General features: G+C 37.1%; 1 protein-coding gene across 6 annotated transcripts in view; it reads left to right on the plus strand.

Annotated features, from left to right (window-relative positions):
• UGP2 (UDP-glucose pyrophosphorylase 2) overlaps window positions 1–13,786 on the plus strand; it is a 60,314-nt gene that overhangs the window by 13,177 nt on the left and 33,351 nt on the right. For all 6 annotated transcript variants that reach the window (XM_040224035.1, XM_040224037.1, XM_040224032.1 and 3 more), the window contains exons 2-3: window positions 7,609–7,736; window positions 8,568–8,675. In XM_040224035.1, the coding sequence (XP_040079969.1) occupies window positions 7,623–7,736; window positions 8,568–8,675 (222 nt within the window). In that variant the 5' untranslated portion in view covers window positions 7,609–7,622. The remainder of the gene's footprint in view (window positions 1–7,608; window positions 7,737–8,567; window positions 8,676–13,786) is intronic.

The following is a 13,786-nucleotide window of genomic DNA, read 5'->3' on the forward strand; positions in this document are numbered from 1 at the left end:
GAAATTAAGGTCGCAGCAATAGGAATTAAAAGCAGTGAATGGAGTGGTAGTGATTGAGTTAAGTTTGGTATTGGATTTGGATGTAATGTGAAGAAAAACGAAGGACGAGCCAACTGTGGCTGAGGTTTCTAGATCACCTACCAGTGATTAGCAGAATGTCAATGCCATGGAGGTCGGGGCAGGGAGATGAATTTAGTTTAGATGATGAGTTTGGTTTCCATGTTGAGTTTGAGGTACCCAACTGGGTGTCCAGGTGGAAAAGGTCTAGAAGGTGGTAGGGAATGTTAATGTGGAGCTCAGGAAAAAAGATCAGGATGAGGGGCATGTATTTGGGAGTTATCAGTAAGGAGATCAATAAGGGAACGAATGCAGGGGAAAATAGTCTGGGAACAAAATCTTTAGAAACCCAGAGAGTAGGAGAAGAAAGGAGGAGCCAGTTATGGAAATTGAGGCATGGTTATAATAAGAGAGAGGAGATGATGTAGCATAATACTGGGTAGCTGAATCCATAGAAGGAGAGTTTTTTTAGGAGGAATATTTACAAACAGCTGAGTTTAAAGGACTGCAGTAAGAGCCCAGGAGAGGCTGGTTAGCTTTAATAGGTCATAAATCTAGTCAGCATATATCCTCGGCGTTGTGCGTGTGTGCTAAGTCTCTTCAGTTGTGTCCAACTCTGTATGACCCCCATGAACTGTAGCCCACCAGGGTCCTCTATCCATGGGATTTTCCAGGCAAGAATACTGGAGTGGGTTGCCATGCCCTCCAGGGGATCTTCCCAACCCAGAGATCAAACCTGTGTCTCTTGTGTCTAAACTGTATTAGCAGGTGGGTTCTTTAATACTAGTGCCACGTAGGAAGCTCATCCTCAGCTTTGTTCATGCTTATTTCTGGTTGCCACTGCATTCTTAGAATTTTATGCTCATTTGGATTGCAGGTCATTTCCTGGTTTAAGTGAGCTCACCAGTTCTATGACTTTGGGTACCTCTCCTTCTGCATTTTCAAGGAAGGTTAGGACTAATTAGATCTGAGTGATAGGAGGTGGCCTGGGAGGGAGGGTTCCTCACTTTCCTTGCTCTTAGTGTTCTCTCTGGCATGCTCTCTGTGAAGCTAGCTTTCTGCTTTGAAATGTGAAGTTGTTTTGTCTGTGTCTGTATCAGAATATCAGGGGAAGGGTATTATGTAAACTTCTTAGTTGCTGAAATGGATAAAATGAAATAACAGAATTAAGAAACAAAATCATTTGTTTGATTGAGTATCTCATACTTCTCAGTTCTGTTGCTTTCCTCCTCCCCTTTTCCTCCCTTTCCTGCTTTTTTTGGTACCACTTGGATAGGGAAAAGGCCATGATGTTGAAATCTTAGTACTCATGAACAGAAAAGTTAGGAAGTTGAGACAGGGGAAAGGCGTCTGAAAAGCTACTGCCTGTTCTATCCTCAGTTGGCTAAATTGTCATTAAGTCAACTAAGACAATACTTGTAAACCCAGTTTGATATGAGCTTCCTGTAATAAGACATTCTGATAGAAATGCTTCTGAAGGAGAATGTTACTTAGGGATTTTGTGCCAAAGATTAGAGAGAGCCAGACTAGTTGGAAGAAATGAGCAGGGTATTTCTACCTCACTGTGGTGGAATTGGGATCAGGATAAACTGACTTTGTTTCCAGCATTAGCCTGCTCTGTGACCTTGGGTAGATCATTTAACTTTTCAACCTCAGTGTCCTCATTTGTAAAATGTTGAGGGTAGATTAAATGCTCTCTCTCATCTCTAAAAATGTCTTGATTTTATGAGTGAGGTAAAGAAGTATTTTGTCCCTAAAATGCTTTCTATCTAAAGTGGAGGGGGATCAATTCTCTATTGTTAGGAAGTGAGGAGGGACAAAACATCTTAGGTTCTAGTTTGTATTAGTCAGTGGATTCTTTAATTGACCTTCCATTAAAAACACAGCCACCATTGCCAGAAGTGTAACTTGAGAATGTTAGGTCCAAGAAAGCTGTTAAGTTCTATACTTCTTTTCTTACCAGAAACTCCAAATCTTTCTTAAAGAATTCAGAAATGGATAAAAGAGGTCACTGCAAAGGGAGATGGGTTCTAGTGCTGTACTTCTTATCTGTGCCAGGTGCTTAATAATAGACATTCTTCTTGATTAAACACACTTCCTTATTCTTGAAAATTCTTTATTCATTGAAAGCCCTTTCTTAAATGACTGAAAATCAGAACTTTGTAGTAGCACCTCATACAGGAGAAAGGGAAGGAAACAGCAGTGGAAAAAGGTGGAATAGGTAATGGGCTTGTTGGTTTTTCTATTGTAAAAGCTGTTCAGATTTGTAGAGGGGTAGAAGAAATGCAGGTTGTTCTTTATTTGCTTTTGGTGCCGTATTGAACGAACAGGAGGAATAAGGTTTGGAATATTTGTCACAACTCGAGTTTAAGTCTTGTGTTTGGGTTTCTTCGAATCTGTTCTTGAAGGTTGGACCTACTGCAGCTGGCAAAGATCACATGTAGTATTTTTTTTAAGTATTTATTTATTTAGTATTAAATGTGAGGCTTTCAGTCTTTCTTTGCTAGGCTTGAAAGGGAGGATAGTAACATGGGTTCTGTGCATTTTTAGCCTTCAGTCACATACATTGATAGGCTATTGTTTGGCAGGATGAGTCTCTAAAGTTTGGTGTGGTGTTTTGTCTTTTTTTTTTTTTTTTCTGTTTTCTGGGCTTTTCTCATGTCTCAAACAGCTCAGACTTTGTAATTAAATTTAATTTTATCTCATTTTTGGCATTTGCCCAAAATATAAAGTAAGTTAAATGTTTCCATCATTATTTGGAGGCATGTGACTATGCAGGCTGGCTTTCAGGATCTAACTTCAACAAAGCAGAGTCTTGTAGATGTTTTTCAGTCTAACAAAATACTTTTAAAATTGTTTTATAGTAACTTCTTGATCTGTTTTAATCAGTCTGTGACATAGAATCAAGATATATATGTTCTTTAGCGGTTTTATATTTAGTAGAATTTTCTTCCAAGTCACTTTTTATTTAATATGGGTGTTAGTGGGGGTACTTAACCTATGACAAACTCTAAATTACAGCTAAGTTAGCCAGAGGATAACATATGTGGTTGATGTCACATTAACTCTAGTTTAAAATGCTCTATAGGGGTTTTTAGTTACCTGTCACAGTAATAGTGGTGCTGAACCCCGAAGTGCATTGGGCTTTAATCTCTTGAATACTGTGGACCCATTAGAAGACTGTTTTTTGATTGTTACAAATTGTAGTGCCTGAAAACATTCTCAAGATGATTGTCGTAGGGGAAAAAAAAAAAAAAAACGTTCTCCAAAGACAGAACAGGAAAAATTCTTTTAATAGAAAATAATTGTGGTAGAAATGTCTGGTTCTTTGGAAATGCTGCACTTTTTGTATTTTCCATCATTGGTTCAGTTTGAACGAACGTGTATAGTTCAGAGGTCTTTTTGTATGCATTTTAAAATTGGTAAATTACTTCATCTTTCAAGCTTTAATTCATTTTTAATTTTAATTTTACTTTGCACAACATGTAGATGGTTAACTCTTCCCTGCATTTGTAAATATAGACAGTATCAATTTGTTAATTCTGTAAGTAATTTTTATAATTATGTGACTCTATCCTATCCTTAAAACACTTAAACTCTTTATGTGCAAAAAAAGTTGTACCAGTGTGCTCATTCATTATTATCATTTTTTATAGATTATAATCAAATTGCAAATTGCTAGTTGAAACATATCTTTGTTTATGGAACATAACCGTGTGTGTTTCTTATGATGTTTCTTAGCTCACATGTAAGTTATTTATGAACCACAGTTTGAGTCATTTTGGTAGTTTTACTAGAGTCAATAAACTTAGCCTTTAGAAAGAGTACAGTTAGAATATACTATTTTAGGATTAGATTATGTGCTTTCACCAAATTCTTTTTTTTTTCTTAAGATTTTAACATGGTGGAAATTGTGTATAAACTTTTTTGGAAGAGCTATGATAAATATCTCATTTATTAACATTTTTCAGTATTTGGGAGAGGCTGTCTGCCTTAAATCACCTCAGGAGTTAACTATTTACTAATTGTTAACAGTAATTTAATTTCTGCTCTGAAAACTATCTTTAAAATATTGATTATCTTGCCTTTAATTTTGTCTATGTGTTTCCTTCTGCCCAGATAACAAATTAAGGAATTTATGGCATGTGGGAGTGTTTTTAGCTATTATTGATATATGATTTTTCTAAATTAAACAACATTTGTAGAACTGACTAGCTATCAGTGAAATGTAGCTTCAAAACACATTTGTAACATTGAGTTAGGTATTGAAGATGGGGGACGTGAACAATCATCTCTTCCTTATTTTATAAGAAGTAGACAGAACTTCTGTCTAGATGATGAAGTATGTTAAACAGCCTGTGTTAGTATCTTTCTCCCAAGGTACTTGGATCTGGGTTGTTTCCTTTTTCTGTTTTTCTATTTTTGTTTGTTTTCACCTAACAGACATTTCTGTCACCTTTAGTGAGATCCATCTGTTACAGAGGTGCCTGGCTATGCCAAAAGTCCTGATAGTCTTGTTCGACACAGATAAGCATAGAGGTTTAATTAGGAGCTAGAAACAGGGAGGCGGCCCTGTGCCCTTCATTTAAAATGAAAATTTTTATGCCAGGCAAGTGGAGACACTTTGGAATTGCCAGTATCTCTCAAGAGTTCTTCTTTAGGGAAGAATATAAACTGAAGTGACCCCACTTCTAAAATGGAAAGGAATCCTTAAATTTTCATCTGGCCTGGAGGAAGGAGTCTTTTGTTTCAGTTGCCAAACCCTTCAGCTCTCTTATGAGGCAGCAGATCCCTAAGGACATATTAGCATATTGAAAAGCAGAGACATTACTTTGCCAACAAAGGTCCGTCTAGTCAAGGCTATGGTTTTTCCACTGGTTATGTATGGATGTGAGAGTTGGACTGTGAAGAAAGCTGAGTGCCAGAGAACTGATGCTTTTGAACTGTGGTGTTGGAGAAGACTGTTGAGAGTCCCTTAGACTACAAGGAGATCCAACCAGTCCATTCTGAAGGAGGTCAGCCCTGAGATTTCTTTGGAGGGAATGATGCTGAAGCTGAAACTCCAGTACTTTGGCCACCTCATGTGAAGAGTTGACTCATTGGAAAAGACTCTGATGCTGGGAGAGATTGGAGGCAGGAGAAGAAGGGGACGACAGAGGATGAGATGGCTGGATGGCATCACTGACTCGATGGACGTGAGTTTGAGTGAACTCCAGGAGTTGGTGATGAACAGGGAGGCCTGGCGTGCTGCAATTCATGGAGTCACAAGAGTCGGACACGACTGAGCAACTGAACTGAATAGAATGTTACCAGTGGAACATTTCATGCAAAGATGGGCTCAATAAAGGACAGAAATGGTATGGACCTAACAGAAGCAGAAGATATTAAGAAGAGGTGGCAAGAATACACAGAAAAAAGTCGCTCAGTTGTGTCCGACTCTTTGCGACCCAGTAGACTGTAGCCTACCAGGCTCCTCTGTCCATGGGATTCTCTAGGCAAGAATACTGGAGTGGGTTGACATTTCCTTCTCCAGGGGATCTTCCCGACCCAGGGATCGAACCCAGGTCTCCCACATTGGAGGCAGACACTTTAACCTTGGAGCCACCAATACACAGAAGAACTGTACAAAAAAGATCTTCACAACCCAGGTAATCATGATGGTGTGATCATTCACCTAGAGCCAGACATCCTGGAATGCAAAGTCAAGTGGGCCTTAGGAAGCATCACTACGAACAAAAGCTAGTGGAGGTGATGGAATTCCAGTTGAGCCCTTTCAAATCCTAAAAGATGATTCTGTGAAAGTGCTGCACTCAATCTGCCAGCCAATTTGGAAAACTCAGCAGTGGCCACAGGACTGGAAAAGGTCAGTTTTCATTCCAATCCCAAAGAAAGGTAATGCCAAAGAATCCTCAAATTAGCACAGAATTGCACTCATCTCACATGCTAGTAAGTAAGGCTCAAAATTCTCCAAGCCAGGCTTCAGCAGTACGTGAACCGTGAACTTCCAGATGTTCAAGCTGGATTTAGAAAAGACAGAGGAACCAGAGATCAAATAGCCAATATCTGCTGGATCATCGAAAAAGCAATAGAGTTCCAAAAAAGCATCTATTTCTGGTTTATTGACTATGCCAAAGCCTTTGACTATGTGGATCACAATAAACTGTGGAAAATTCTGAAAGAGTTTGGACTACCAGACCACCTGACCTGCCTCTTGAGAAATGTGTATGCAGATCAGGAAGCAACAGTTAGAACTGGACATGGCACAACAGGCTGGTTCCAAATTGGGAAAGGAGTACATCAAGGCTGGATATTATCACCATGCTTATTTAACTTATATGCCAAGTACATCATGAAAAATGCTGGGCTGAATGAAACACAAGCTGGAATCAAGATTGCCAGGAGAAATATCAATAACTTCACATAAGCAGATAACACCACCCTTATGGCAGAAAGTGAAGAAGAACTAAAGAGCCTCTTGATGAGAGTGAAAAAGTTGGCTTTAAGCTCAACATTCAGAAAACTAAGATCAGGTCATCTGGTCCCATCACTTCATGGCAAATAGATGAGGAAACAGTGGAAGCGGTGTCAGACTTTATTTTTTGGGGCTCCAAAATCACTGCAGATGGTGACTGTGGCCATAAAATTAAAAGAAGCTTACTCCTTGGAAGGAAATTTATGACCAACCTAGACAGCATATTAAAAAACAGAGACATTTCTTTGCCAGCAAAGGTCTGTCTAGTCAAGGCTATGGTTTTTCCAGTGGCCGTATATGGATGTGGAAGTTGGACTGTGAAGAAAGCTGAGTGCCAGAGAATTGATGCTTTTGAAGTGTGGTGTTGGAGAGGACTCTTGAAAGTCCCTGGGACTGCAAGGAGATCCAGCCAGTCCATTGTAAAGGAGATCAGTCCTGAGTGTTCATTGGAAGGACTGATGTTGAAGCTGAAACTCCAATACTTTGGCCACTTGATGTGAAGAACTGACTCATTTGAGAAGACCCTGATGCTGGGAAAGATTGAAGGTAGAAGAAGAAGGGGATGACAGGATAAGATGGTTGTATGGCATCACCAATTCAATGGACATGAGTTTGCGTGAACTCCGGGAGTTGGTGATGAACAGGGAGGCCTGGTGTGCTGAAGTCCATGGGGTCAGAAAGAGTTGGACAAGACTAAGTGACTGAACTGAACTGAATGTTATTTTGAATGTTCTCATTTGTCTCTAGCTTTGATAGCTAGGAAAGAAACATTAATAGAGATGGAACAATTTAATATATGCTCAAATGAAGATCAATCCTTTTACTTCCACCTGCATCATCTTTTAGTATTTTAGATATATTCCAAAAGCATATAGATACACCAGACAGTCAAATTTGAGCCAGTATGATTATCAAGTCGTAAGTAGTTGGCAGTGCTAAAATCCTCCTTGAAGTTGATGGGACCAGAGAATTGAGCCCTTTTCGTTTAACTGACACACCAGAAATAAATTGGTTGTGGTTTACCAGCTGTTTGAATGGCTGTCAGTTCTCAGTTTGTGGTTTTTACATTTTTGTTTTAGATCTCAGCAAGGCAATGTCTCAGGATGGTGCTTCTCAGTTCCAAGAAGTCATTCGACAAGAACTAGAATTATCTGTGAAGAAGGAACTAGAAAAGATACTCACCACAGCACCATCACATGAATTTGAAGTAAGGACCCTACACTATGGTTTTGCTTTCATCCATCTACATGCTGAGTTGTTATTGCTACCACTGATCATCTAGCCTGAAATAATTACAAAATGTAATGGTATATTTTAAAAATTAAGATTGCTTAATAATTAAGGATTTTCAGTATTTGCTCAGTATAAAACCATTATCTTTTTAATATTGTAAATTCTGGTAAGTTTCTAAAGTTAAAAGAATCAGAACAAAGTTACAATTTATTTTTCTGTGTTTTGATATCATTGGGAGGAAAAAAATGGATATAAGTGTCCAGTTAAAATTGTGAGAAGTTAATTTATCAACCTTATATCCTGGATGCCTTTTCCAAAGAGCCTGTTCTAACAGAATTGGGCTACTCTGACAGCTATGATAGAGGTTTCCCAGAAAAGGCAAGTGTTTACTTTTCTACTTATAAATCAACAGATTATCCTTTTAATTTTCAAATTTAAATTTGTACTTAGCGTTTTGAGGTTAGCTGTTTTTTGTTCTTTCTTGTTCTTTTGGTGAAGATTAATTTGCACCTAAAGGAAGTAGGGAACTATATTGGTGAGTAAACGTAGAGGACCAGTTGGAATTCCAGTAGACCAAATGACACTGGTGGGAGATGGGGATTCTGCTTATACTCCTCTAAGTATGTTTCCTATTGGCTTTCTTCCTCTTTAGTTTTAAATTGGAGTGTAAAAAAGTCTCTGCTGTACTCCATGTTTTAAAGCTGTAAGAATTTCTCTGAAAGGTATTTTAAATGTACAATATATGTCTGTTTTTATTAAATACTAAGCATTCTGTTAGCTATAACAATAACTTCTGTTCTCATAGCACACTAAAAAAGACCTTGATGGATTTCGGAAGCTATTTCACAGATTTTTGCAAGAAAAGGGACCTTCTGTGGATTGGGGGAAAATCCAGAGACCTCCAGAAGATTCGGTAAGTTTTAGATAAAATGTAGGAAAATGTAAGGTAATTTAGAACACTGTTGTCACTTTTGGGGTTGGGGTACTATAGGGTACCTGTAGGAACCATCACTTCAGACTCTGAAACTACAGAGATACCCTTCTGCCACTTCCTTTGTTAGATTCATCCATCCTGTCCTGCAGAGCACTTATGAAAGTCTAATCTCCATATAACACTGCCTCATAACTTAACATGATTTAGTATGAGGCAGTTGTTTTGTTCAGACACACAATAAGAGCTTCATTACATTCTCTTCCTTCTTTCTCCAACCCATCTAATTTCTCATTGTCCTTAGGGTCATGTACAGACATGAAGTCAGCTACTCAGAGCTCTTCCCATGCTTTCAACCCATATTTCTAACTGTATATCCCTTACCTGCTTTTCTTGAACCAGCCCAACATTCCCTTCACACACACAGGATTTCCCTGCTTCTAGTCTTTTGTGTATGTTGTTTCCTTGGAATACTATAGGCTCTTCGCCTGTTAGTCCTACTCATTCTTTGAGGCCCAGTCTAAATGCCTCAGCTTCCGTCATCAGCCTCCTTGACTAAAGCTGCTATGAAGAGAGGGAAGTACAGTAGTCTCAGAGGTTCTAATCCTAGCTCTACTGCTTTTGAGCTTTATATAAAATGAGAATAATACCAAGTGCTTTCTGTACTTTATAGGATTGTTTTGAGACTCTGTTCAGAAACAGCTGGAAGTATGTGAAACCATGGAACCTTTTGCTGAGGTTGTGGTTATTTCTGTCACACTGTGTCACTTAGTGGCCTAGTCAGTGGCTTGTATGCATGTGTTGTCTTCCTACTAGTCTTTGAGGCCAAGAGACCATGTATCCTGAGGTGAATGATTGATCTAAACAAAGAGGTTATTTCAGGGACAGATTAGGTTAACACATTGACTTTTCTCTCCTTTCCAGCAATTTTGATCACTGCTGCTTATGGCAATTTTCACTAAAGGTAGACAAGACTTGATGGAGTGGAATAATTGTATGTAGATAGTTTATCTGTTATGTAATAAGAGATAATCTAATATTGGTTTAAAAACGGGTTTGTTTTGAGCAGGAGTTTGGTAAACTACTGTCTGAAGGCTATACCACTGCTTGTGTTGGTAAAGTTTTATTGGAATATAACTGCATGTGTTGATTTGTATAGCATGTCCCAGCTGGCACAGTGGTAAAGAATCTGCCTGCCAATGCAAGAGACTCAGGTTTGATTCCTGGATCAAGAAGACCCCCAGGAGAAGGAAATGGCAACCCATTTTAGTATTCTTGCCTGGAAAATTCCATGGTAGAGGAGCCTGGAGGGCTATAGTTCATGGGGTTGCAAAAGAGTCTGACACAACTAAGCATGCACACATTCTCTTGTATACCATATCTGGTGGATTAAGCTAATGGAGTCCTTCATATTTTTTCAAACGAGAAAATCTTAAATATAGTTTACTGGTAAAGAGTACCTCTTTAATGTCTTTCAGTTATTAAACTTTTAAAAATTATGAATTACATGCTCATGGTAAAAAAAGCAAAGAAAAAAAAACTGCTGCCTAAGAGTTCACCTTGAGGAGTCTCTCATTTTTGATGTTAAAGTTAAAATTTCTCTTGTCTGTAGTGCTTGTCAATTACAGCATGCTTTTTTGGGGGGGTCTTATATTTTACTTCTTGATTTCCTTTGCGCTAGTAATGTATTGTGATTTATTTCTTTGTTTTTAAGTGGTAGAAGTAGCATATTTTCTCATGAAAAAATTCAAGCAATCTTCTGGATAGGTTATATAATTTTAAAAAGGATCTAGTTGTAAATTCAGTCAGTTTAGAAAAAAGAATGTTTTGGAGCAGGCCTAAAATTACAATAAAAATTTTAGACATTATGTATTTTTCCACTTTAAATACTTAATATTTTTGGTTGGAATTTATTCTTTGTTGATATAGCTTCACTTTTCTGATTAATGACATACCGAGGATAAAGGTGTGATTTTATTCTAAATTCTTGCTGACTTGGAATTTTTTTTTTCTCGTTAGACAAACTTAACCTTTTTATGATAGAGCCTACCTTGAAAGAAGACCCCAAAATTTGTTACTTTCACTATATTTTATGCTTCAAGATTCTGCTTTGCCAATAGAGAAATCTGCCTTTGTGTATTTTGAGAGATTATGATATATAGTAGGATTTCTTGGAGTGGGGATTGGAGGATGGGGAAGGAAGCAAGTAGAGGAGTCAGAACCACCTAGGGCCTTTTCCAGTTCAGCACCACCATTCCAAACACCATGCCAGCAACAGGAGGCTATGCCCCTGCAGTGAACCATGGTTACTGATAGAAATACTAAGTTGATATAGAAAAAAAGGAATAGAAAATAGAATTCTGGGTATAATATGATTTTATCAAGTCTTTTCTCTTTTTGTTTATAAAAATGTAAATCTCCATTAAAAATATGTCTTTATTTATAAAGCCTAGATTTTTTAAAAGAAATGCTTACAATCCCATATGTCTATAATGTTTACAGTTTTGAAATGCAGAGGGAAAAAACAAGTTTGCTCTTTTAACTATGTCATGAGTTTCTTGAGGGTACAAGTGTGTCTTGTATACTCTGTATGTTAACTACTAGCTTTTGCAAATAGTTCTGAAAATAGAAATTGTAGATTAATATTCATTCACTTTGCTTCCCCTATACTCCTCCAGTTCCATCCCTTTTCTCCTCCCCTTCCCCCCAACCTTTTTTCTCTCTGCTCATAGAATTTATATAGAGATCAATTTTCCTTTCAAAATAACATTATATAGTATACACAGGTTTTTATTTTTTAAATGCAGGTAATACTTTACCCTCTTAACTAAAAAGAAATTATTGTAGGAGAATAGCCATTTAGAGTGACATTTCTCATGTCATGCTTGCAACAAAGGTGTGCACAAAAACATTGTTAAAACAGAGGATCTATATTTTTGAGTAGAGTTGGCCACCTTGTTTTGTAAATAAAGTTTTATCAGAACACAACCACACTTACTCTTTACATATTGTCTGTGGCTATTACAATGCTGTAATACTTCAATGGCAGAATTAAATACTTGTGATCAAGACCTTACAGCTTACACAACCCAAAATATTTCCTTTCTGACTTTATGGAAAAAGTTTGTTGACCCCCATTTTAGTATATTTATTTTTAGAAGATCTTCAGTAGTTTTCCTTAGTTCTTTGGCCCCAGAAAACTGACCGCACATGCATTTCTCCCGTCCAAGTACTCCGATCCCAACCAGGCCCAGCCCTGCTGGTCTTCCAAGATCAGACGAGATCCAGCACATTCAGGAACAGACTCAAATGCCTTTCTCAACTCAGCTGATAACGCTGTAGATAACACTTTTTTTTTTTTTCCATAAATAGTAGATTGGAGAGTATACTTATAGAGAGACATTGACATTTTATGTTGTCAAGTTTTACTTACTCTTGCTTACTTTGTTGAATACTTCATTTTAGCTCTGTCTAAAATGAATATATAAAGATATATTCATTTATATATATACATAGAGAGAGAGAAGTATAATTGACATATAATATTTTAGTAGTTTCAGATATACAACATAGTGATTTAACATTTATATGCATTGCTAAATGATGACCAGTATAAGTCTAGTTACCATCTGTCACCATACAGAATTAATACAATGTTTTTGACTGTATTCTCCATGTTTTTCTTTGCATCCCCATGACTTATTTATTTTATAACTGAAAATTTGTACTTCTGGATCTCTGTCACCCATTTCGCTCCTTCCTCCCCTCTGGAAACCACTAATCTGTTCTCTGACATACATGTTTTTTGAAAAGACTATTGAGTCCATATTTTATTGACTTATGCTAAGAGGAAGAATGCATTTTATGGAGTTATCCCATGGATAATGCTCTGCTCCCATTTTGTGAGTGTTAACTAAATGAATGTAGTAATCAAGATTATCTTGATATTTAGCTGCTTAAGGAAAGGAAAGTTTTTTAAAAAGCGTATTAAGGTTAGGTTTAGACTAGCAAGAAGGGACCATCACCACGTACAGTGCTTTCTAGAGAGTCTTTAAGAGTATCTTGTTCTTGGCCAAGCTTAATGTTTAAGCTTACATGTTAAGAATGGAGAAGGATGGGAAATAGAAAAAAGAGACGGGAAGACACAGAGTCTACTCAAGGAGGTTTTGGGCCTGACAGGTTCTTTAGAATCATAACATAAAACCTGTTATCACTTGGCTGGCCATGACTTCTGATGATAATAAAGTACATTATCATTTATGTGAAAAATACTCTCTAAAGGCTTTTTCATTTAGATAGGAACACAGAATCACTGGTTGATTTACGATTGTCATTGTTCTTGTTTTAAAGCCCTCAAAAGGGTGAGAGTGTATTTGTGTATGGGGAGGAGTTATATAGGGTTAACTCTTTTTGTTTGTTTGACCAAGTCAGAGAATTGGTGTGGAAAATGTTTGTTTTGCCCTACAAATTAACTGAGAGCTTTTCTTAGTCTTATCACTACAAAATCATTAAAATGTGAACATGTATTTTTAAATAAGACATTTTAAGAAAGTTACAGTGTTCATGTACAGAGTAAAAATACAGATTTTCTTATTTGTTTTTTGGAAGGTGAATCACAATATATTCTGCAGCTAACATTTGTACATCTATTTTGAAAGACTTAGTGGAGGCAATTTGGCTAAGGATCTGCCATGATGTGACATAGGATGGTTTGCTTTGAACATGGTGAAGATTTCCCAGTTGTCGCCAATAGCTAATGGCAAAGCCATTAGTGACTTGTTTTGTGTGTGTGTAAAAATAATATGAGATCCTGAATGTACACATATTCCACAAAAAGAACATAGATAGTGACATTTAAGGAAATTATCCTGGGTACATAGGTGGCAAGAACCTCATCCTTTTCTTGATGTAAAATTTTAAAATGGATATATAGAATTACTAATATAAACTAATATACTGATACTTTTTAGCAAATATTGCTAAAACTCTTGATTCCCTACCTTTTGATTCCAAAATGAATTCAGTAGTCTTTTAATTTTCCCAGAACTATCTTCCTTCACATGCCTTTTTAAACAGGAAATTTATTTCAGGAA

Source organism: Oryx dammah, unplaced genomic scaffold, assembly GCF_014754425.2.
Source record: "Oryx dammah isolate SB20612 unplaced genomic scaffold, SCBI_Odam_1.1 HiC_scaffold_25, whole genome shotgun sequence".
In the NCBI taxonomy this organism is placed as follows: domain Eukaryota; kingdom Metazoa; phylum Chordata; class Mammalia; order Artiodactyla; family Bovidae; genus Oryx; species Oryx dammah.